We start from the raw sequence: 24,631 nt of genomic DNA, 5'->3' as shown, positions 1-24,631 counted from the left end.
AACGGCATGCCAGCTACAACTGTTTTACCTGCAGTGTGTGTTTTGGATTGGCTCACCACCCAGAGGTTGCTGGCGGCAGCTAGATTTTTTTCAATACTCCCGTAACACACAAAACGCAACGTTAGCATTCAGATACCCTTATTTTTCCCCCCCATTAAACGCTCCTCGCTGAGTGATGTTGGCACGAGGACCCCCTCCGTCCCCCCGCCCCAAGCCATAGTTCACTTCGTATCTGTTTCCTCCTAACTCCCGCTGCACGCGGTCAGCCTTGCAGGTCGCAAACGAGAGACTGCCAGCTGATTTGTTATCCGATGGCTTTCGCAAACGCTTCTGGTTTTGGTCTTTCTGAGGAAGGAGACACCGAAAGCAACTCGTGTAAAGTACAGAGGGTGTTTGTAGCAGAGACATAGAAAGGTAGAAGGGTTAAACATGACACGTTCCCTCGAAACGGTTTTATGCTGCTAATTTGAATGCTCAGTAATAGAGATCTGCTGGATTGAGGGGTTACCCTTCACTATTAATGACTCATTGGCCTCCTTCCCAAGCTGCCTGAAGTGCTGCTCTCCCTAGTGGAAGTAATTTTGTCTTTGAAGTACTTTCCAGAGCTGTCAACTAATGTTCCACAGTTCCCAGAGGAAATAATAAGCCATGAGTGCATGTACACTGAAAAAGTAGAGGCTGAAATGAACTGTTCCTATAGGAGCCTGGCAGTCTGCTTCTCTGTGGAATTTAGCTTGTTTATACAATCTTATCTGGCTAAGCTTTGGTATTTCATCTGGCAGGCAATTCCTATGAAAAGCAGCTGTCCAAGCAATGGGAGTGGTGCTCCTGGTGGCTTTTTCAGAAGGTCTATAATTTCTTGTTTCATGTAAATTAAAGAAACACAATACTCTTTTGGCTGCAACCAGATGCTCTGAGCAGTTTGCTTTCCCTTATGAATAGTCCTTTAGGTATGCTGTGCTGTGGTGTGCTCTGTGACTTAACGACAGGATTCACGATGCCCACCAGGAAGGTATCATGTATTTTGGAAGGTCACAGACTGACTACTGAATTGTTGAAGGGTATTTTCCTCAAAGATGTTAGCATCTATAACTCTGTAGATATGTTTTTAAAAGAAATTCTGGTAGTAAAACATCCGTGCCTGGAAGTGAAAACCTCCTTTAATGGGTTTTACTGCTGCTGGACAAGTGGAGGTAGTTCCACCAATTAAAACAAAACAAAAAAAACCCACTGGTATCAAGAAATGAAGACAGCTGTAGCATGTATCTTCTCTAACAGAAAGGTTCTGATGGGTAAGTAGGTAGTGACAACTATTTGAAAGAAAAGGGGGGAAATAAAAAAGCACAAATATTAAACAGGAAGGATGCAGCCGGAATACTTAAGGTTTTATATAACTTACTGTCAGAAAATAAAATGTACTGAAAAATGAAGCTTTTAGGGAGAAGAGGTGGAATCATCCTCCAGAAGAAGTGGAGGTATTTTTTTGTGCAGCCTTGGGTTGTGGTTTCATGTATGACAGAACCGGAGGGCTGAGGATTCCTCCAATTGTGGTAAATGTTCTTGTTTGCTTCTTCCTACAGGAACAGTATTTTCAGTAGGAAGCAAATTACGGACATAAGTAAAATTCAGGTCCAAGTCTTCCAGAGTTCGGTAGTTATCCATGATTATCCATCCAGTTCATAGCACATCTTGGTGTGAAAGCACTGCATTTTATATGGGGAAGTGCTCCATGCAGTCTGCCCCGTTCTAAGAAACGAAGACCATATTCAGCAACTAAAAGGCTAACTCTTCTGTTTTTTTTTTTTCTGTTTTTACTCTGACCTCATTCAAGACACAAGAATACATGACACCCTGTAAAATGGAAGGCTTTAAGTTCTTTCTGTTTAGATGCGCCATTTGATGGCACATCTCCTGCCAGTATGCCTACAGATTTGTGTAGGCTTTTTGCTCTGCAGCAGCAGGAGAATTTGATATTGCAACAAGTGAAACATGAAAAACGAGCTCTGTCTGGTTCATATAGTTTATACTTGTCTTCACTGAGATCAAACAGACCATTTTATTAGGGAAAATGGCACTCCTGCCTGGAATCCTACGTGGCAAGGAAACTCAAAACCTAGTAACTGACCTTCATTAGAAGTGTGTCACTGTAAATTGTGCTATGATACGGTTCCATTTCGGTCTTACACATACCACCTGAATGGTTCATGACTAGAAAAAGGTGATAGACCACTGTGTGACCACCCCGTAGCTGTTAGAAGGCAGTGATGCTGGCTGACTTCTCCCAGTTCCCTGGTGAGCAAGGACATTTTTCTTTCGTTGTGCTTGGGATTGACGACTTTCTGCTGGCACAGCAACAGCTGATGTTAAACTTCGGTAGAGATGCTTGGCTTTACAGCATGGAGAGGGGCAGTTTTGTTCCAGCAGGTCATCTTGAATGCAAGTAATGCAATAATACCTGTACTGTCAGGGAGCATGCATTCCGTACTTAAACTTCTAGAAAACAATTGGTATGTTTTCTTAAAAGCTCTCCACGTTAGCTACCATTTCTCCAACTGATAGTAGGTTTTAACAGTTCTACCTGTTAAAACTGGGACTTCATCTTTTTATATGTAATCCTGTTTAGGATCAGAGCTGGAAACTAATGACTGACGATGTTTTAAAAACAACAAAAAAAAATCCAATCATCAACAGGACATAAACATATTTTTTTAATCTGCTCCAGACCTGAAAAAACTGAATCCAAAAAATGGTCAGTGGTCCAACGCTGAAATTAGTCCATATGACTTGCAATCTCTGCTTCTGCCTGGTTCGTGTTTGGAGGAAAAAGATAACATTTTTGTGGTAAGCTGGGCTCTTTCTTATTAAAGGAGTTGGCTGTTTTGAAGCTGCTCAGAGGTTAGGAATGCTGGCAGTCATCTGGGGAGACAGATTAGTGGGCTGAGCGCAGGTGAGGAGGTCACAGAAGCAAAACAAGGACCTGTTTTGTGCCATTGCCCTCGTGATTGTTCAGCCAAAGGAAGCTGCTTCAGAGATGACCCACCTGTGTGTGTCAGGAGGACCATCATGCCTCTCCGGCTTACCCGTGACATTCATTCTTTGTCACGACAAACTTGCGTGCTGTGAGAATCAACACGCTGGATAGTTCTTGTTAGTTTAAGGGGAACAAACCTGACAACAAAACCTTTCCAGGTGAACTATTTGATAAAACGTTTGCAAGTCAGTCTTAAGAGTCATCCAGTATTAATAGTCTAACATAAACCGAATGGGAGAGAAGAGCTACCTAGGTACTTTCAGGGGAGAGACAGATTACTAGGGCTTTTTACTTGCAGTGCAATGAACTGCACTCGCTGATCTAATTTGCTGAGCCTTAAACACTTGCAGCTTTTGTTTTGAGTTTAGTTTTCTATTACTGCAAGAGACAGTCTGAAACGCAAATTCACATGTAATTTTAATTTTACCATCTTAAGCTAAAAGTCTTAGGGCAAAGGCTGCCTCAGTTTTCAAGGTACAGAGCTACTGTTCAACAGTGCAATATATATTTCAGGTGAAGAAGAATTTCAGTTCTAAATGTGAGCCCCTAAGTTGTTTTCATAGCCTTGTCACAGAAACCTGTCAGTGAGCTGTGAGAATGTAGGGTGCAGTGTTGGAGGCAACGGTGATGAAAGACATCTCAGGCGGACCCATACTTTGTAAGAAAAAATGTTTGTTGCCAGCCTTCAAAATCGTCCGTCAAAACTTAATTGAAGTTTCACCTTCAGATGAATGTGGATGGTGGCCCTGTTGGCGAGGGGGTAGGAATAATGCCTGGCTCTGGCTGCTGTAGGTGGGTTGGACGTTCAAAAGAATTGGTGCTACGCTGATGAGGGTTAGCTGCAAGGACACAGGGAGCACAGCAGGGCCCGCACACTTGGTAGAGCTCTGAACAATCTTTATAGCAGAGGGGAGAGGTAGGTGTGTCCCTGAACACTACAAACTCATCCAAGAAGCTTTTCCTTCAGGATGACCTTCTAGAGGCCTTCTGGTGTCTTCAACATTGGTGTAGCCAATGCAAAGAAGTTCCGGGAGAATGCAGAGATGGTCCTTCTGCAGTCTTTAAACAATTTTTCCATCCCAAAGGACTATTGTAGGATCACAGAATGATTTCGTCTGGAAGGGACCTCTAGAGGCCAGTCAATCCAACACCCTGCTGAAAGCAGGCTCGGTTAGATCAGGCTGTGGTTTAGCCCTTTTTTTCGGCGTTCTGTAAGAGGGTGCAACGTGATGCTGCTTAATTGAGAACTGTCAGTGATACGCCTTGAAAGCTGACTTGAAGATGAGACCTTGCAAGAAGAATGTAATTAATTATAGGCTTGTTTTTTGCTAACACGTTTTTTTCAACCTTTATCGGATAGAGAGATTATTTGACTTTCTCAAACATCGTTATGCAGGGTTAACTTGAAGGAGAGAAATTTCTTAGCGGCACTTTTGTAAGCTGATAGTACTTCTGTATTTTACTGCTTTCTTCAACAGCAGAATAAACTGAAAGTCTTCATTTTTATCTGAAAAGTGTTAGCATGTTTAAACTCCTGGTGAAATGTTTTTCCAGCTAGTGCATGCTTCATGTTTAAAATATGCACAGTATTTTTAATGTGAACTGCAGTGACACATTTTGTACACTAGCTACTTCATAACTGTTTTAAGTGTTTTTCATGCAAAGTGCAACTTGAGTTTCTTCTTTCAATCCTTAGCGTATGGGCGAGGCAACAGAGCAGTCTCTTTCTCCCTGCTTTTATTTCTACCACGCCACTTCCACAAAACTTTTTGGAACTTGGCACTTCAGCACGTTTTACTTCTATGAAATTCATGTGAAATAAATTAAAATATTCCAAGGAGAAGAGTGCAGTACTGAGAGACACATATTAACCTAAATCCCTTAGTGAAACAGGGTAGGCTAAAAACACACATCCAACTACTCTCTCATACCCTGCTTTCTTGTTTGTACCTAAGGTCTGCTATCAGTTAAGCCTGTGTTGGTTATTGAAATATTCTTTGATTCAGACTTCTAGGTTAGGAATGTGTATAACACTTTTTTTTTTGCACATTTGACATGTATAAAATTACAATCTAACTCTGAAAATCTGGTGTCATATAAGATGGTGTATCAAGCCTGCAGCTGCAAGTAATTGCATTCTGTACGGGAGTATGGAATCAAAAGTCTCTTCCCTCAAAATGTGGAAGAAATGTGGGTAATTTATTAAAAACAGCTAATTCATTCTGAATGGTGTGCTGATGGACATAGAATGAAACAAAGGTTAGGGTAAGCAGAAGAATTCATTTGCTTTCTTCCGTATTATTAGGAATGTGGCTTCACTGAACCAGACTTAAGTGGAAAACACCCTGTAGATTGAATTATTCTGTGTTTGATTGATATGGTGTTGCTATTTCTCTTTCAGATGAAGTGGACTACAGTAATTTTGGGACCAACACGCTATCAAGGAAGAAGAAGGCTCTGGTGACTCTCCGCAATGACAATCTCCGCCGGCGCCCTCACATTAACATTAGCATGCCTCATGACTTTAGACCGGTGTCTTCCATAATCGATGTGGACATTCTTCCCGAAACACACAGGAGAGTGAGGCTGTATCGACACGGGTGTGAGAAACCCTTAGGATTTTACATTCGCGATGGCACCAGCGTAAGGGTTACTCCTCACGGACTGGAAAAAGTACCCGGCATCTTCATCTCTCGTATGGTTCCTGGAGGATTAGCGGAGAGCACGGGCTTGCTGGCTGTCAACGACGAAGTCCTGGAAGTTAACGGCATTGAAGTAGCAGGAAAGACTCTCGACCAAGTCACAGACATGATGATTGCCAACAGCCATAATCTTATTATCACGGTCAAGCCAGCAAACCAGAGGAACAATATTATTCGAAGCAGTAGGATGTCTGGTAGCTCTGGCCAGTCTACAGACAGCACTGCTAGTCACCATAGCTTGCCTACATCCCACGTGCTGCAGAACTTCCACCCTGATGAAATGGAGAGTGACGAAGAGGCTGACATTGTCATCGAGGGCGGTCTGGAGCCACAGCACATTCCTAAACTGCACAGCCTTACTTCCAGTAGCCTCTCTCGAATCAACGGCAGCAGCCTTAGCCACAGACTTCAAAGGGACCTGGTGCTCAACAACAACTCTGGCCGAGAAAGCAATGGCAACATCCACAAATTACTCAGTTCCTTAAAAACTGATCCCCGGCACAGTCTGGTTATCCCCAGAGGAGGCATCGAGGAGGACGGGACAGTCATTACACTTTAGTAGCAATTCCTGCAACTCTCTTTTCAGTCTTAAGTGCCAATGAGGACAATTAACTCTTGCAATATGTTATGCACAAAACAGAGAGCTGATATTCTCATAGACCTCAGAGGTGCAGAAAATTGTTGCTGTCTAGGAAACATGGCATCTGGAGTTAAGACATAAGACTGTCACGCACTGCAGAATTTGTCAGGAGAATACCAGGGTGTAAAACCTGGTCTACATCCCAGCCCTAAAGTGAGAAGGCAAATTAGTTTTAGTTTTTATAAATCTAAGCAGTCTTATAGGCCACCACTGGCAGTGCTACGTACTTGGGTTTGAATGCATGGGTGGATGTATTTATACATGCATGTATATGAATTAGGTTTTAATAGTAATAACAGACATGTCTATTTGAAGTGGAATCTGTTTTTCCTCTAATAGGAGTTTAAAAAGAGCGCTTCTTAATAGCTATCCGTTCTTTTAGCATCACAGACAGACCTTCCACTAATTTGTTTATACCATATTTGCAACGTTATGTCTAATCCAGACACGTTCTATAAAAGGAGCGGTTTCCTGCTCTGGTGGTAACAGCAGTAGGGAGATGCTGCAAATCCATTTTCCAAATGAAAGTATATATGTATTTTTAAAAAGTCTAGGGTGGGGAGGTTGGAGGACGTTGACGTTATTGCTTTGAGATCAGCACCACCTGCTGGTCAGAGGCAGGCCTGCCTGCAACACGATTTTGTCCTGTCCTGGAACAGAAAACCGTGATACTGAGGGCTTCAAACCAGGTTCAGCACCATTATGTGTAAAATGTATTCCTTTTCTTTTTCGATATTTATTAGATAATACCTCTTTTTCAGTTGGTTTTTTTTTTCATGCTCTGTTTTTTTCAATATTATGGTTCATATGAATTTTAGGGATACATGCGAGAAGGCAAAAGTGGAAGAGTATGCTAGGACTGTCCCCTTCACCACAGAAACAGGTTCTTGCTACATGTTTGGGGCAACCAAAATCCCACAAGGTCTTTCCTTACAAAAGATTGGCCAATTGCTATACAAACGAGGGATGTTGACTGCCTTTCAAACCTAACCTTAGAGTAGTTCCATTATTTTTGGACTCTTCTAGTAATCATAAAGCTTAATGTCTACACATGATTTCTAGAAACTTAGAGTATACTGGGTGTTTGTGATGGCTGGACATCTCTACTGGATGCTGGTTAAGGGGTAACCAGCGACTGCTGAGTCGATAACCATTCACTTCTGAAAATGCCATGGATTTATTAAAGCGGTCAAATCTAAAATATTTTGTTATATCTTGATCAGTGTAAGGAACAAAATATAAATGTTTTACAATGTATTTTTCTACTTTTAGCTTGTGTCACTTTCTTTTTGTTTTTAACTTTGTAGTACATTAAAGCTTTTTTATATGGTGAACTAGGCATTTCTTAAATATTGTATGGATATGAAAATTCAGAAGTCTTGGTTTGAAAAAAATTACATTCCATTTTGGAATTTGTAATGGCTGGACAAAGGATGTTTGGACTAATTCATTATCGCTGATTTAGAATACCTGTGGAACAGCCAGTCTTCTGCTCATTGTTAAATGTTTTGGATGCTGAACTTAGTGTGTTTCTTTTAGATTTGCTTTAAAAGTTTATTTTAAAATACTTTCACTTACTCTAATTCTCTTCTAGGTGTCACAGCAGCTATACTTATTTTTCCCAGCACAATAAGAATATTGATCCTGTTCGTCTTAAAAATGTTTGTACTTTACCAAAGGTTTTCATTTTTTAAAAAAATCTGACTATATTGGTGCAGTAAAAAAAAAAAAAAAAAAAAAAAGAGCTGGATATGCTTCAGTCAATCAGACCATCTTATCAAGAGGAGTGTGTTACATCTTATTTAAGACAACTTCTTTAAATAAGTGGATTTGTCTGGCTGAAGTTACTCATTTTGCCTTATTTAACTGATGAAATTGTGACCTGTCTGCAATAAAACGTGCACTAATCTTACATCTATGCTATATCCTTTCCCCTATCCTGAAGCACATCTTTCTGCAGAAGTATCTCACCTCCTTGTTGAAACGAGACATGTTTTTTTGGCAACTCTCAAACTACCTAAACATTTCGGTGATGCCTTTTTCTGTACCAGTAAAGACTTAGCACAGGTAACAGGCAGAAGAGTGAAAATTTCCTCCCCATACTGCCTTTATTAAAGGGTACTGCTACATGGATTTGTATGGGAACCAAGTAACTTGCTCTGCTCTTCATAGCATGATTTCTTCAGGTCTCTTGTCTTCTTTGAGTACTTCAGGTACTTCCAGAGCTTCAGAAACTTCAGAATAAGCTGAAGATAACACTGTCTTGATATGCTGCAGCGTCTTGCTTGGAAGAAGGCTATGTGGCTGTCCAAATGAAGCAGACAAGGCTTCATCCTAGGAAAGGGGAAACACGAGTTGCATTTCACACCTCAGAGCTCTAAGGGGGACGAATAAAAGCATTTTACCCCAGCTTTCAGTCACAAGTTGAGAAGGGGAGATCATTGTACGCAAGTACGCAAGTCGATGGGGCCGGATGGGATCCACCCGAGGGTACTGAGCAAACTGGCGGAGGAGCTGGCCAAGCCGCTTTCCATCATTTATTGGCAGTCCTGGCTATCAGGGGAGGTCCCAGTCGACTGGCGGCTAGCAAATGTGACGTCCATCTACAAAAGGGCCGGAGGGTAGACCCGGGGAACTATAGGCCTGTTAGTTTGACCTCAGTGCCAGGGAAGCTCATGGAGCAGATTATCTTGAATGTTGTCACGCGGCACTTGAAGGGCAACCAGGCGATCAGACCCAGTCAGCATGGGTTTATGAAAGGTAGGTCCTGCTTGACGAACCTGACCTCCTTCTATGACCAAGTGACGCGCTTGGTGGATGAGGGGAAGGCTGTGGATGTGGTCTACCTTGACTTCTGTAAGGCTTTTGACTCCGTTTCCCACAACATTCTCCTCAAGAAACTGGCTGCTCGTGGCTTGGACTGGTGTACGCTTTGTTGGGTTAAAAACTGGCTGGATGGCTGGGCCCAAAGAGTTGTGGTGAATGGAGCCAAATCCAGTTGGAGGCCGGTCACTAGTGGAGTCCCCCAGGGCTCAGTGCTGGGGCCAGTCCTCTTTAATATCTTTATCGATGACCTGGACGAGGGGATCGAGTGCACCCTCAGTAAGTTTGCAGATGACACCAAGTTAGGTGCGTGTGTCGATCTGCCCGAGGGAAGGAAGGCCCTGCAGGAGGATCTGGATAGGCTGGACCGATGGGCTGAGGCCAACTGTATGAAGTTCAACAAGGCCAAGTGCCAGGTCCTGCACCTGGGGCGCAACAACCCCGAGCAGTGCTACAGGCTGGGAGATGAGTGGTTGGAAAGCTGCCTGGCCGAGAAGGACCTGGGAGTACTGGTTGATAGGCAGCTGAATATGAGCCAGCAGTGTGCTCAGGTGGCCAAGAAGGCCAACAGCATCCTGGCTTGCATAAGAAGCAGTGTGGCCAGCAGGTCTAGGGAGGTGATTGTGCCCCTGTACTCGGCTCTGGTGAGGCCGCACCTCGAGTACTGTGTTCAGTTTTGGGCCCCTCGCTACAAGAAGGACATGGAGGTGCTCGAGAGAGTCCAGAGAAGGGCAACGAAGCTGGTGAGGGGTCTGGAGAACAAGTCTTACGAGGAGCGGCTGAGGGAGCTGGGGTTGTTTAGCCTGGAGAAGAGGAGGCTCAGGGGAGACCTCATCGCCCTCTATTATGGGTACCTTAAAGGAGGCTGTAGCGAGGTGGGGGTTGGTCTGTTCTCCCACGTGCCCGGTGACAGGACGAGGGGGAATGGGCTAAAGTTGCGCCAGGAGAGGTTTAGGTTGGATATTAGGAAGAACTTCTTTACTGAAAGGGTTGTTAGGCATTGGAATGGGCTGCCCAGGGAGGTGGTTGAGTCGCCATCCCTGGAGGTCTTTAAGAGACGTTTAGATGTTGAGCTTAGTGATATGGCTTAGTGGAGGGCTTGTTAGTGTTAGGACAGAGGTTGGACTAGATGATCTTGGAGGTCTCTTCCAACCTAGACGATTCTGTGATTCTGTGATTGACAGAACCAACTTTGGAGCTAACACTTTGCACCATAACTCTTAAGGCTTGCAAACTTACTGCCCTTGTTTGCATCAGGTTAAAAAAAAAAAATCTTTTATTTTTGCATGCACAATTCTGAAAAGTCCCGTATATATAATATATACACACACATTAGTTCTCTCTTTAGGATTAGATTAACTCCTTCCCGTTTTTGGTCTGTCACCTCCTCGCCCTGCCCACCGCCTGGCACTGCTGTACCTGGAGAAATCAGGTGGGAGAAGTTCAAGCAGAAATCGGGGAACCTTTGGGCGCAGTGCGAGGCGTCCCTGCCCATGGCAGGGGGGGTGGAATTAGATGGTCTTTAAGGTCCCTTCCTGCCCAAACCGTTCTGTGGTTCTAAGATTAAGCAAGCGGGTGGCTGAGGGTTTAGAGCCAAGCGCGAGAAGCCCCCGCCCTGGGCACCCACCGCCCCCCGCTGTGGTGAGGGAGGGCGGGCGGCGCCAGGCGCGGGCACGGCCCCCCGGGAGAGCGCCTGCGCCCGCCCTCACGTGATGGCGGCGCCTCCTCCCTCACGTAATGGCGGCGCCGGCTGAGGGGCCGGGCAGCGGCGGCATGGCGGCCGCATCGGGGGACGGCGACGGGGCTGGGGCTGGGCCCTGCCCCAGAGGGGACAGCGGGGACAGCGGGCACGTCTCCCAGAGCCACAGCAACGCCTCCGGGCTCGGCGAGCAGGAGGACGAGGAGGGGGACGCCCTGGAGGCGTCGCTCAGCGCCACCGCCGCCGCGTACGCCGCCTACCTGCTCGTCGACCGCAGCGCCTTCAGCGAGCAGGTGAGCGGCCGCGACCCGCAGCGTCTTTATTTTATTTATCTATTTATTTTGTGGGGGGGCTCGACCCGTTGCATCGTCCCGACGCCTCTTTTTTGTTTCTTTCTGGGCCAGGCGGGACGTAGCCGTGTGCCCGGCCACCCGCTTTTCTTGTACCGCCGCGGCGCTTAAAATGTGTTTTCGCAGGTGGAGAGCCTGGAGAAGAGCCTGGACGACCTGCTGACCAGGGTGGATGAGTTCGTGGGGATGCTGGACATGGTGCGTGTAAGGGGCGCGTCGGTCCGGTTTTGAAGTCGGTGTGTTTTGGTAGGGGGTTGTGTTTTGAAATGGGGCGGAGGGGGGCAGCGGCCTTTGGTCCTGGCCTGCGGGTTCCTGTACGATAATACGCTGAAAAGGAAACTCGTTTTGATCGATAATTCATGGATGAGAACTACTGAGCTTCCATGATAGTACACTGGAGAGAGAACTCATTTTGGTCGATAATTCATGGCTGAAAACTACTGAGTCTCCATGTAGAAGCAAAGTGATAGTCACATATAGGTATAGAGCTGCATAATTGCATTTGTGTACGTTTGTACATGCACATACATGGAATCTCATTTTTGGATAGCACAGCGACAGACATTTAAAAGGATGATACGATACTCATCGCCCTTTAATACACATACAGACATTCTACGTGGCTTTAATGATTAAAGCATCTCGCTGGAATTGCCGGACTCCCAGAACTAGATACAGGTTTAGGGCAGACCCGTTCTTACCATTTTGTCAGAAAGACAGCTTTGTTTTCACGTCCTCATGAGAGGAGAAGGGGGAACTCCATGAAACGCCCATGTAAGCTGTCATTGATTTACAGGCCACCTTTGAAAGCACAATACACGTGGTCCTGCAGCAGTAATCTAAGGGCAACCTACGTATGTTTTTTATTATATCAATAAAAGTCAGGCCAAAAAAATCTTGCTTTTTTTTTATTTTGGTAAAGATGAGGAAATGCGCAAGTAGTAAAATTGACGTCACACCTTCAGTTTAATACGTTTGATTCTCCAGTATGTCTTATGTCTTAGTTCTGATAATATTATAGCAGCCTGTGTTTAATATAACTATAAAATTAAATGTTAGCCTCTGCAAAATAAATTTTGTTCAAAGGTACTTGCTAAACTATACAAAGAAGTTAGTTAATTAGTTTTGATTGAGTATTTTTAATTTATTAGTGTTAATTTGTGTAATTGGAACACAATTCTAGTTTCAGAAATGAAATTAGTACTTAATATTTTGTTCTATTAATCTCTTTCTGTATTATCTGTTGGAATCATCTTTAGATTAGAAGCGATTCCTCCCAAGTCATCAATGAAAGCATACCTGAAATTTACGCAAAAGCTACAGAAATGAGACAAGTATACAAGAAGATTGACAACCTAGAGGTATGTGCTTGCCATCTTCTACGTGCATTCTCTTTCTCAGCAGGGGGGAAGAATCAATGTTACGCTATAATCGTGTGTGTGTGTGCGTGAACATGGAGTGGACTCAGATCCCTTTTGCTCTTCTGTGTCCAGTCCAGATCTCTTACCTCAGCATTGACGAAGAGAACGCAATTTATGAGGAATTTCCAGAGACTGCTGACAATCTAAAACAAAATGTCTTTTTGTTCCTAAAGTTACTGCTTGAAGCAAGGCAACTGTCCTCTTTTCAGAAAGCAATAGTACCACTTTTTCTTCTTTTTGTTTTTTGATAGCGTCTTTCACGGTTACTCTCTTGAAAGCTATTTTTAGACTAAAAGAAGGAGGGAACTATTGATTTCTGGTAAAGCTTCAAAATTCTAAGCAATCTAGATTCTTGATCCCACTTCTGGTTAGAAAGGCAGATAAAAATCTAAATCCTAATAAGTCTAAATTATTTATGTGAAAAACAAATAGGAAGAGGAACAATAACTGTTTTGTTAGCTTTAACCTGTTTTTGCAGGCTACTGAGTGTCTCATAAATATTTTTTACCAATAATTTGGACTTGTAGGTGGAAGGAAATAAAGTATGGAGTTGTTTTGTTTTGTTTTTACTTTTCATTTTAGTAATAGTACTGTTACCGCTGTTGTGTAATACAAAATCCTGTTTCTATCTATTAGTGAAAAAGTTGTGCTTATTTATCTATTTATTTTCAAATAGGCTTTTGTGAAGATGATTGGAAACTGTGTGGCTGGAATGGAAGAACGGGTCATAAAGGCAGAAACGGACCTCGGAGCATTTCCAAGCACATTCAAGAAAATCTTGCACACAATCAGCATGCCATCCTTCCTTAACGTAAGTAAGCTTTTGTTATCATGTGTCCAGCTTAGTTCTGTTTACCAGAGAGCATTATTAAAATAACAGTAAATTTGTTACACATATAACTGTATTTAAATGTAAACCTTACGTACTTTATTAACGCTATTGTGAAGTTCTCAGACTTAATTAAAAAAAAAAAAACACACTCAAAAATCACAAATTCTTACAAGGATTTGAGTTGCATTCCAAAGTTAGTTTGTATATGTGTAGAAGGGAACATGAAGGGCACAAAACAAGTAAAGAATGAACAAGCCTTTATTAAAGCATATCTGATAGTATGGAAGGCGACTAGGAAGAGCCTGTACAGACTGTTAAAGGAGTATACTGCATTAATATAATCATTGACAAAATATTGTATTAAAAAAAAAAAAGGAAGCAAAAAATGTGCTACACAATATTTTTTAAAATAAAGGTTCTATTTATATATAATCTACACAGTTCAGTAATTGTGTTACCACCTTCTTAAAACTTGGTAAAAGGCGTGTGATTTTCTCTACCTTTCCTCATGACTATGTGTGGACTGTTTTTCCACTTCAGATGACTTGAAGTGCTTTCTCTAGTATGTTTCAAGGAGATGCCATATCCAGTCTTAAAAAATGACACTGTGCACTAGTTTTAAAATAACTTTTGGATTAAAAAAAAATAATCTTCTGGCCCTTGTATGAATACCTGATGCTTCTTTGCATCACCTGCTAATACACCACACACAAGTGCTCCTCCTTGCATTTTGTCAGCACCCAGTATTGCTGTACTAGCTCAGGTCTCCATCTCATAATGCTGGGGAGAATGCTGAAATAAAGTGGGTTTGCGGAGGGGGAGAGGAAGGTGTTTGTGACTGTTGAAGTATTTGTGTTCCTGCGTATTGTAACTGTGTGGTAGCAGAGAAAAATAGATCTAAAAAGAATACGTATTGTCTGGTTAAGACTTGGTTCAGGAAAACTATTTTTCACTGCTATTTTCTATGTCATCTTCAAGTTAGTTAACTTCAATTTCTTCCATTTTTTGTGTGTGTGTGTGTAAGTTCAGGGTGATGTTACTTTTTTCCTTCTTTTAGAAAAACAGCCCCCTCACCCCCTTAAAAACAAACAAACAACAACGCTCAAAGCTGTTATTTATAGGTCAATTACGGAAACAAAAACTATGGCAGTTGTAGCTAGGAGCCTAGTGGCCTTAAACTTCAGCCTTGAAAAATATTCAACAGTATTTTCCATAAAATTAAAATCTGCAATTGAGAAGTCTGAGAGTTCTAATAGTGTTTTCTTGCTGTTGCGTAGGAAGGCTTCGTCAGCTTAATTTTTTCCACAATTAATAGGGTAGAGTCTTTGAAAGAGTCAGCAAGCAGAACCTGTCATATCCAATGGTTTTGTGGTTTGGGAATGGATAGGAATATAATCAACACTCAGAACTGACTGGTATTAATTGATAAAGTAAATAAAAGCTAGGTGACTGTTGCACAGTGAGCTGAGTATCACATAGTAGAATATTTATTTTCATTAGTAAACACATTTCCGCATGAACGAAAATGCATATAGAGATTTCTCCTCATGCCCGGTGTTTAACTAGCTTACACAATACACACGCCCTTTGGAAAAGAAGGCTGTACCGATGTCATGATTTTCACCGTAGCTGTTAGTTCACAGTTTCCTGCAAAATTTTTCATTAGATCACGTCCCCTCACACTCTTCCCATTTGAATGTCCGTTTCTTTACGGAAAGGGTATATTTTGTATTTCTTAAGCCGTGTATTTGTAATCTCACTTTCAGATTTTGCCCCAAGTTCTTCCCTTGTGAATACCAGGCAATGTAAAGTACAGTACTCTAAGGCTTCTAATATCAGTAAGGATGTAGACTCTCTCAAAAGGTAAAAATGTCTGCTAAGCAGCTGCAAAAATTTGTATGTGTTCTTAGGCGACTGTGGGTGCTGTGCCTGCCTATGAATTTCTTCACCAGATTTAAATTAGCCCCTCCCTGCACACATACAAATACAGTGCATCTTAAATCAGAGTCGTGAGCTGCAGAACACCTGGGACGCTAGTTTTTCTTGCTTACAAGGTGTTTTCTTGTAGACCAGTACAGGATAGGAAATGTTATTTTAAAAGGGAAGTTTGATTTCAAAGATTGTTTTTACATTTGGCAAAGTTTCTGATATAGAAAACTTTGATAATATCTCCTATTTATAGCTTTAACCTTGGTTTCTATATTTTTTTTTTCCGTATATGCTATTGCTGTATGAATGGCAAAACAAAGCTTGTTACAGAGAAATTAGTGACATCATAAAGTTATAGACAAATATAATTTAAATACCCTAAATCAACGATTTGTAAAATTCAAACTTCTTGTTAATCGATTTGCATATAAACAGGATAATAGGTAATGTTTTCATATTGAGTACAAGTATACACTTTAACTGAATAGTGGATAAAATCCAGTTAACTGTTTCATGGGTACGCTTAGTTACATCCTCATTTGGTGCATCCCAAAGTCCAGGTATACTACTGGTTTGCTTTTCACTTTATTATTGGTGAAGATTTTCTAATTTCCCCACTTCAGACAGGCAAAAAAGTGCCTTCAGAACTCTGCAGACAAACCGACTGAGAGCTCTGCAAAACGACTTATCAAAATCTCTTCATGAGTCCATAGGAATTTTTAATGAATGAAATCTTGACTTCAAGCCTTCTGTTGAAGAGCACATATTGAAATCATACAATGGCTCTGTGTTGCAGTGCAATATTATTTAAGTGCAGGAATGCACTTTTTTTAGTAATATTGCACAATTGTTAGTCAGTAGTGGTCCCTGCTGTTTTCTACTTACAGGAGACATTTGGTGTAGCAAAACAATGTACAAATAATATTTAGAAGGAATGTATACACTTCTGAAAAAACTCCCAATTTACTACTGTATTATTTTAGCGGTATGTCATAGCACATATATTCTAACATATATACTTGATGAAGAAGCTCGGAAGGAGCAGCGACCTTCTTGAAAGAAACATTTGCTGGGTTTGTTTCCAAGTAAAGACTTTTTTAACTAAGTAAATGAGAACGCAGGCTAGAGTTAACATAAAGGGAGTGGCTGAGGAGAACTCAAAAGGCTGGAGGAAGAAAGGTAAAGGTTTGTGGGTTTGGGCGGACAAAGATTACAATGACTTGACCCTTATGTGTTTGTCTCCTGCAAAGCTGGCGTATTTACACTTTTCCAAGACTGAGTCTGTTCAGGTGATAGAATGGCAAAAGCCAAAGCCAGTTTTCTTCGGTAACATAAAGAATATGCTAGACCCATCTGAGCTGCGGTTTAAAGTTCACCTGAGGAAGGGGATATGCCATTAAAACTCCTTTTGCTTTGCATTTTAGCTTTGTAGGTTTTGTTCTGAAACTTGGATTTTTAAGGAGGCAAAAAATAAACTTCTATCTAATTTGCAGAAATCGTCTTCCTCGCGACAACAGACCCTCTATGAACCTCCAGTCCTCTTCAAGACCGAAGACTATTTTCCATGTCTTAATGAAGCACCTTATTGACAATTTTTGTTTCGGGATTGGAATCGATCAGCCAGAATAGAGAAAGCCAAGTGAACAAAAGAAATGCTAACCTCAAAACAGCTGCATTTCTGAGCGTTATTAATGGCATATTGCCATTCTGATTCTCATTGTCTTCCTTAAGGCAGTGTTTTCAGGTAATCTTTGTTTGTGAATATTATTTGAAAAGTCTTCCTAAAACACAGTATACATTTTCAGATTATACTGGGGAATGAACTTCTGCAGCAGGTTTGTGGTTTTTTTTAGGGAAATAATAGGAAACATACTTTTATATGATGTATCTTTTAACACTTCAATATCTGTGCTGCTGCAAATGTAAATAGCTGTACCTCAAGGATGTCTTTTTTTTTTTAATATACTGACTGAGGTGAAAGAAAAGCTCTATGCATAAAATCACTGTAAGTTTTGGAACTTGGTCCCTGCACTGTGTGTAGACAAGTGCACCGCATCAGGATGTGCAGGTGGCAAGGGGAGGACTCAGAAGATTGGCGAGGAGTCAAGGACGTGGCTTGGCGCATGCGATCCTGTCCCGGTTCACAACACAACATCCTGCCCCTGCTGATGTCCAACAGGTCACTGTGGCCATACCTTCTAATTACCGCGGCATTGTGTTGTTTGATGTGGAACCAGGTGGGCATGATATATATAATCTGCTGTCAAAAAGAAAGGTATGTAAACTGAGGCAGAGCCATCCCTGGGCTGAGCCTCTGTAGGACACCTGACCTGACCTTACACTTCTCCCTTTCAAACCTCTGTGCAGTGACTGGGGCTGCTTGTGCTGACTGGAGTGGGAGTAAAATGTCAATAAACTAATGGCTATGTAACACCTGCTGTATTCTTGCATCACACATGAGGGTATTGAACTGCACAGTTATTTCTGAGAACAATTTTGCTGACAGCCCCCTGTAATATCTAGCAGTTGTTAATCATTACTTGTTACATTCTTAAAAACCACCACTGTTCTATTGCCAGTGTAACTTACAGCAAGTACCCAAAATTCACCTTTCAGAAGAATAAGGAATGCGTGAGGGAAGCAACGTAATGCCTATCGGTTTTATGTTGCAAGCAAAGAAAAAGATACCTAGATGTGATAATAGGTACTGTTTTCAAAACCGTGTGGTCTTGGGTCCCAGCAACAGCAGGGGACCAGGTTCTAAACAGAATATCTGAGGTGCCATGTAGTAAAAGTGTTAAAGATAGTGAACGAAGTCAAAATCATTAGGATCTAAAAACAGTTTTAATATAAAACCAATACCTGAATTTTAACACAGAGTCTAGAACATACACTTACATGGAAACACACAGGAAAGAGCGGACATATTTTTATGAAGAGGACCATCATACACTCCTTACTTTCATCAGTACCTAAGCGTTTCACTCTAGATGTTCTGCTGCGGCAACAGTTGTATTCCCAAAAGGCAGGGTACCTTTCCATTTATGTCAGAATAATAAAGGCTTATTAGCCCTTCTCAGTGAAATCTAATGAAATGTCACGCCTATAACTTAGTGTAACAACATAAGGCTACAGTCAAATATTCTTAAGCACACCAAATACTCTTAAGCACACTGATACTGATGGTACAAAAGCCCTTAATTTTAGAACAGCTTTCTAACTAATGGATCAACTGCTCAAATAACTTTTCCCATTACTGAATGGAGCTGAATGAATTCATTGACAATTGTAAGGAGGAAAAACTCACGTATTCTGAAGTGGGCTTTTATGTTAAAACAGTTCAATGGAAAACATAACTTATTTTCAAAGAGTGCCATAAACAAATGGAATTCCTATGATTCATATAGTTGTATGTTGTAAATGCTCCAGAATATTTTTAATCGTGACAATAATGGACAGAGCATCGAAGATTTATTAAAGAAATGCTATAACATACAATGCTCCCAGGTTGGATGAGGCCCTGGGCAACCTGGTCTGGTGGGAGGTGTCCCTGCCTATGGCAGGGGGGTTAGAACTGTGTGGTCTTTAAGGTCCCTTCCAACACAAACCATTCTGTGATTCTATAAAAGTATTGATGATACATAAACTGGCTTTTTTACATATATTGTACAGAATAAAAAGGTCACAGCTGATCTGAGAACACGGTATTAGAAAGTTTATTAAATTGATGCATTCTTATAATGCTAACAAGATCCACATGTTCACTCTGGTATTGAGTGGGCTGATGCGTACTACCTTGCCTGCCTCTGCTCATGGTAACTCTCATCACGCAGGAATAATGTAAAAAAAATACCAAGAGCTCACACTCAGTAAAGAAAGTTTATAGTTGCAAATCCTTTATTCTGTCTGCCATTGTTACCTTGTATTAGTGTGAAACCAGTATTAGCTATGTTATGAATTAAGCTTGATATTTATAATTTTCTGTACACTGTTTATCTTTCTCCTGTTGCTTGGGTTTCAAGATCTGAAGCCCATAACAATAGCAATATGTTACCTATTTTTAACATGAAGAGTTCTTCATATAGCACTGATGAAAAGCAACACGTTTAATGAGCTGAGTTGCTAAAAGTTGGTTATCAAGTGTATGAAACAAGCTGATGTTAAATAGCAACAGAATAGTCTACACACAAATCTTACTTTTCCTCCCTAACACAAAACATTAAGCTATCCCAGAAGAGAGAATGCTAAAAGTTTTTATATCTTTATAGTTAGGTATGTTTTGGGTTTCTATTTGAAAGTAGTACGGTGGCTTGTTAAAATATATCTGCATGCTGTAAGAGGCACTTCAGATATAATAAAAGCTGCATTCACGAGGTACCCGGGATGGGTTGAATGTCAGAGCTCCACATTTCTCATAGCTTTTGGACAACAATCAACACAATCTGCCTTAACTAAATATTTACTTATATGATAAACTGTGCCCGAAGAAGGCAGATAAAGACTGACACTGGTAATTCATTATCTTTGGACATGCACATTTTGTTCCACACTTGAGCAACGCCACTGCAGGTGCTATAAAGTCTCGGGAAGTTATAGAAGGATGCACGTTACTGCCATGAAAAGAAACAGATTTGATGATTTATCTGAACAATTAATAAATTGAATTTAAAGATGCATTGGATTACACCGATGTTATCAAAACTGATAGCAGTTCATGGCTTCTGCTGACAATAACCTTCAAGCTTAAGTAGTTTTACCTACAATGGTAAGAAATTAGTAGGAAGTTTAATTTGGATTCTGTCATGCACAGGAACTGTATCCAAATGCTCAGATCCTGAGATTCAGAAAGCGATCCTGTGTGAAAACACCTTCCAGAATTAGAAAGAAGACAACTTGCATCTACGTCTATGAAGAGAACTTTGCGTCTGAAATTTGTAAATGTCTCCAGGTTACCTTACAAGAAAAATAAATAAATTATGACACTTCTATACTTTCTCATTTTTTGTGGAAGAAAAAAAAAAATCTAGTCTTGGAACTGCTACCAAGAATTTCCCATGTGCCCTGCCTTGAAAAACCAAGATCCCTGTTGGGTTTGGCTATGGTCAAAGAGGCTGGTGGTCGGTAATCTCTCTAGCCACTGCAGCTAAGTCATCAGGAATGAGAAGTCTTCGGCTGCAGGGACCCACAGGCTTGTAGAAGCGCAGAGGGGATCGAGGAGTTCATTGAATGCGGCAGGCTCTGCTGTGACGTCTGAGTGCGCGGTGCCGTGCTGCTGCTGGTTCGGCTCTAAGCTGATGGGTGTTAGTCCGGCCTCCAGGCGGTGCTGCAGCCTCCAGCCCATCTCGGCGAGGTACGGCGTTTTCTTTAGCTTCTTGCTTGAGGGTATCTCCTCACAAACTTTTAATGTTAGTCATTTTTATGGTTTTGCAATACAAAGAGTATAAGTAGTATTCAAATTATGCATTATGATCAATGCATTAAAATTGCCAACTGACAAGCACAGAAGAAGAAATGGAAAAAACATAACAAAAAAACACAGTGCTACAGTTTGAAAAACTGAAATAATGTCTTTATAGAAGAAGAATGGATACATAGGAAAACCATAGTATCCTGTCTAAAATTCACATTAAAGACTAAAAACATCTTTTAATTTTGGTCAACTCTTAATACTGGCTGTACATTATTTAATGGATTATTTAATAGAATAAAAAGACATTAAAATGACAAATAATCGTGTCTTCAGTGAAACGTTATCTATACAGGAGCTTGAATACTATATGAAAAGGATATATGGAAAATAGGATATATAAATGAAGAAAAAAGAAAAGGGGAAGGAAGGGGAAAGGAAGGGATAAGAAAAGTATAAGAAAAAGAAGAAAAAAAGTAGTAGCCAAAATCCCCACAATACTGTGACTGTAAATCAGAGCGCACAACAACCGATGTGCACCTGAAATGTTTCTCTGAACATGAGTCCACGTGAAAGGTTTGCAGAGAGCTGCAAACTGGCAGAAAAGCTAGTTCAGCCTGATTCACATGAAAACAAGAAAAAAAAAATAGAATGGTAAGACCATTCTGTAGAAGTGGACAAAGCAGAAAACAGCGTACTGAGTAGAGCAGCCCAGGCAAATGCCAAGAGGTAAAGCTGTGGGCCAGAGGGTCCGAAAGCATAAACAGCCGAGGGCAAGGTCCCTGAGCTGGGGCAGTGCAAATGAAAATCCAGAGCAGACCTGAAATACACACGTGGTTTTGCTACTTGTTTGCAGTTTAGGAGCTTTATTACCTTTTTTTTTCTTTTTTTTTCCTCAGGGCCTGCAGCTGCCAGTCCCACAGCAGCATGAGCTCTTTGGGGAGGGGAGGAGGGGAGGTAGCAGCAGGAAAAACGATTAAAAAATGGTCTAAATAGTGTCATGAAACAACTATCTCATGTCGTGTTTTCCTCCGGGATTTATTAGCCTGACTTTTCCTGGATTTAGCTGTGTTTCTGCAGCCAAGGGACGGGGAGCACAAGGCAGGCATGCCAGGAAAGCGTTGCCACAGGAAAATCATCTGGGATGTGGTTAGCGCGCAGTGGGTGCGCAGTGCAACTGCAAGCTCTTTGCACGAAGCAGTGAGGTGATGGTGAGCGCCCTGCTCGGTGAGTTGGACGAAATTATGAGAAGGAAGGAGTGTCAGCAACAGATGGAGGTGACGGAAAGCAGGGCTAAATGGTGATCCAGTCAGGGCCTGGCTCCGTACCGCTCTGGCACTGGCACCATGGAACCATCACTGACAGCACTGGCCTGAACATGAATCTGCAAGGGATGTGAAGGGTAACAAGAAGGGACTCTACGGGTGCATCAACAGCACAAGGAAGACCGGGGAGAGCGTGGGTCTACTGCTGAATGCAGCGGAGACCTGGTGACACGGGACATAGGACAAGACAAGGTATTCAGTGCCTTCTTTGCCTCATGGTAAGTTTTTGCTGGGCTCCCCAGTACAAAAATGATGCGGATATATTGGAGTGAGTCCAGTGCAGGACCAGAAAGATTTTGGAGCATTTTATAAGGAGAGGCTGAGGGAGCTGGGACTGTTCAGTCTGGGGAACAGAAGGATCGGGGCGACCTTATCACTGTATATAAATTCCAGATGTGAGGGAGTGAAGAAGAGAGACACTGCAGCAGTGTCCACTGGTAGGGCAAGATGCAAAGGGAAAAAAATAAAAACAAATGAAATTGTGTCTGAACATAAGAACACACTTTTTTCACTGGGAGTGGTAAATACTCATAATACACCTAATAATGTAATTAATAACACCTAATAGTTATAAATTATTATTTATCCATTAAACATACATTATGAAATACTACAATTAATAATAATAGGGGAAATCCCATATTAATTTTTGGAATGCTTCCTTTAATATCCTCTAATCTTTGTATTGGAGGACACAATGAACAATTAGTACCCATCTGTGTTGATCATCTCACAAATGTCTAACTTCGCATGACCTCTTCCCCAGCCGAAGAAGCCTAGTTTGGTGGGTTTGTGTATGGAGCTTCCACGCCCTTTGTTGCCTATCTCTGATCTTTTTTCCACTTCTGCTCTATCCTTTTGAGATAAGTAAACCAGCACTGTCCATGTAATTCGAAGCACAAGCAAATCAAAGGTTTAAACAGTACCACAATAACATTCTCTGCTCTGTTGTTTGTTTCTCCTCTTCCTCTGCCCAGTATTGGATGTACCTTCTTATCTGCTTCTGAACATTTAAACCGATGTTTTCAGGACCCGTCATAATTGCATGACCTCATTCATGAGTAACTGCTCAAATTGACTTTCTGACTCATAAAGTGGTTCGAATACAAGGGTCTTTTAATGTAACAGCTAAATATATGGACGTTAAGCAGGTGATTCCAGTTGGTAGAATGACGGTTTTGCCAAAACAAAGGTTACTGTGTAAGTGGATCTGATATGAAAGGGAGTAGGTGGCAAAACCAAGACAAGGAGGCAAAAGCACAGATGCTGTGAAGTCAGTGGGCTGGCTGTGAGTGCTGACTGTGCGTTTGTTGTGGCTCTGTGTATATACATACGGACGGACTGTTACAGGAGGCCAGCAGCCAGCCTAGTCGACTGATCCCTATGTGCGTTTGTGCTCACCGGGGCTGACACTTGGCTTTTGTCCCAGTCACAGAGCAGCAGTCCTAAAAACGAGTTCAGTTTAACCTACCCTGAGGTACAGTGATGAAGCAGAAAGCCCATAAAGCACCTTCCAGGCACTGTGCAGGCCACATGAGCCTTGGAGGGGAGAGGTAACGCTTTGCAGTACTGACAGAAACCCTCTTCCTTCTGAATGTCTTCAGACCAGTTCTGGTGCCAGAGCTCTTTCAGGGCACCATCTCCTCTGTCTCTGCACCATAACCCCTCTGTATCCCGCTCCCTGAGGATGAGCTCTCCCCTGCTCTCCCCTCACAGAGCAGCAGGCCTCCATGTCCTTCTCCGTGGCACTGTGCAGGGGAAGGACACCAAGCATCTGCAGAGGTGGGAAGTGACATTTCTTACAGAGGTTGTGCTATATCCTCTTTCTCCTCCTGCCTGGAGCTAGTTGAAAACTACAATGGTGAGTGTTTTCCTCAAGTTGGTAACTCAACCATTCTGTGATTCTGTAATATTCTGGGGCTGAACTGGGCATTTCACTGCCTGGCTCTGGTGAGATTTGTGTGCAGTCATGCTCACAGACATCTAGATGGTCAAGGATTGAGCCTGAAGAATATCAGCCATGGCTGGTGCTAAAATCCTAGAGGAAGGCAGTGCCTGTGCCACACTCCCCAATGGACAATGGTATTCCCACATTTTGTCTCCAAAACCTTTGCTTTGAATCCAGCCCTTAAGACTGTTGTTGGTGATTAATCATGCACTGCTTTTGTCTTGCTATGTGTAGGAAGATATTAAAGTGACTGACTACTCTGCAGTGAGTCTCCAGTTTTCTGTGAGGGTTTTATGGATGCAGCCACCCGATAACAGCACAGTGCTGAGAAAAGAGTAATGGCTTTGCTTTTGTGCTGTTGCTCTTTTCTGCTCATTTCTTTCCATTCTCTTCAGAACCGTGGCCAAACTAGAAAACAGAGGTGAACATCTCTCCTTGCAAGAAAAATAACGCCTCCAGCTGTGCTGAAGTTGATTTTTTGTGACCTGCCACACAGCCTGGATCACTGTGTTCAGTTCAGTTGA

At 42.0% G+C, this 24,631-nt stretch overlaps 2 protein-coding genes across 2 annotated transcripts in view; both read left to right on the top strand.

The window, feature by feature from the left end:
* The window catches only part of PARD6G (par-6 family cell polarity regulator gamma), a 60,897-nt gene extending 52,612 nt beyond the window's left edge, over positions 1-8,285 (top strand). The window contains exon 3 of the mRNA XM_040549438.1: positions 5,433-8,285. Coding sequence (XP_040405372.1) covers positions 5,433-6,292 — 860 coding nt within the window. The 3' untranslated portion in view covers positions 6,293-8,285. The remainder of the gene's footprint in view (positions 1-5,432) is intronic.
* Positions 8,286-10,898: 2,613 nt separating this feature from the next.
* BLOC1S4 (biogenesis of lysosomal organelles complex 1 subunit 4) lies at positions 10,899-17,858 on the top strand. The gene is made up of 5 exons (XM_040549439.1): positions 10,899-11,188; positions 11,372-11,443; positions 12,505-12,606; positions 13,343-13,477; positions 16,921-17,858. Exons 1-5 carry the CDS (start codon positions 10,934-10,936, stop codon positions 17,014-17,016), a joined length of 660 nt encoding a protein of 219 aa, XP_040405373.1. The 5' UTR covers positions 10,899-10,933; the 3' UTR covers positions 17,017-17,858.
* The last annotated feature ends 6,773 nt before the right edge of the window (positions 17,859-24,631 follow it).

This window comes from Cygnus olor, chromosome 2, assembly GCF_009769625.2.
Source record: "Cygnus olor isolate bCygOlo1 chromosome 2, bCygOlo1.pri.v2, whole genome shotgun sequence".
NCBI lineage: Eukaryota > Metazoa > Chordata > Aves > Anseriformes > Anatidae > Cygnus > Cygnus olor.
Note: the sequence above shows the minus strand (reverse complement) of the source record. Positions and strands in the feature narration are given on the sequence as shown.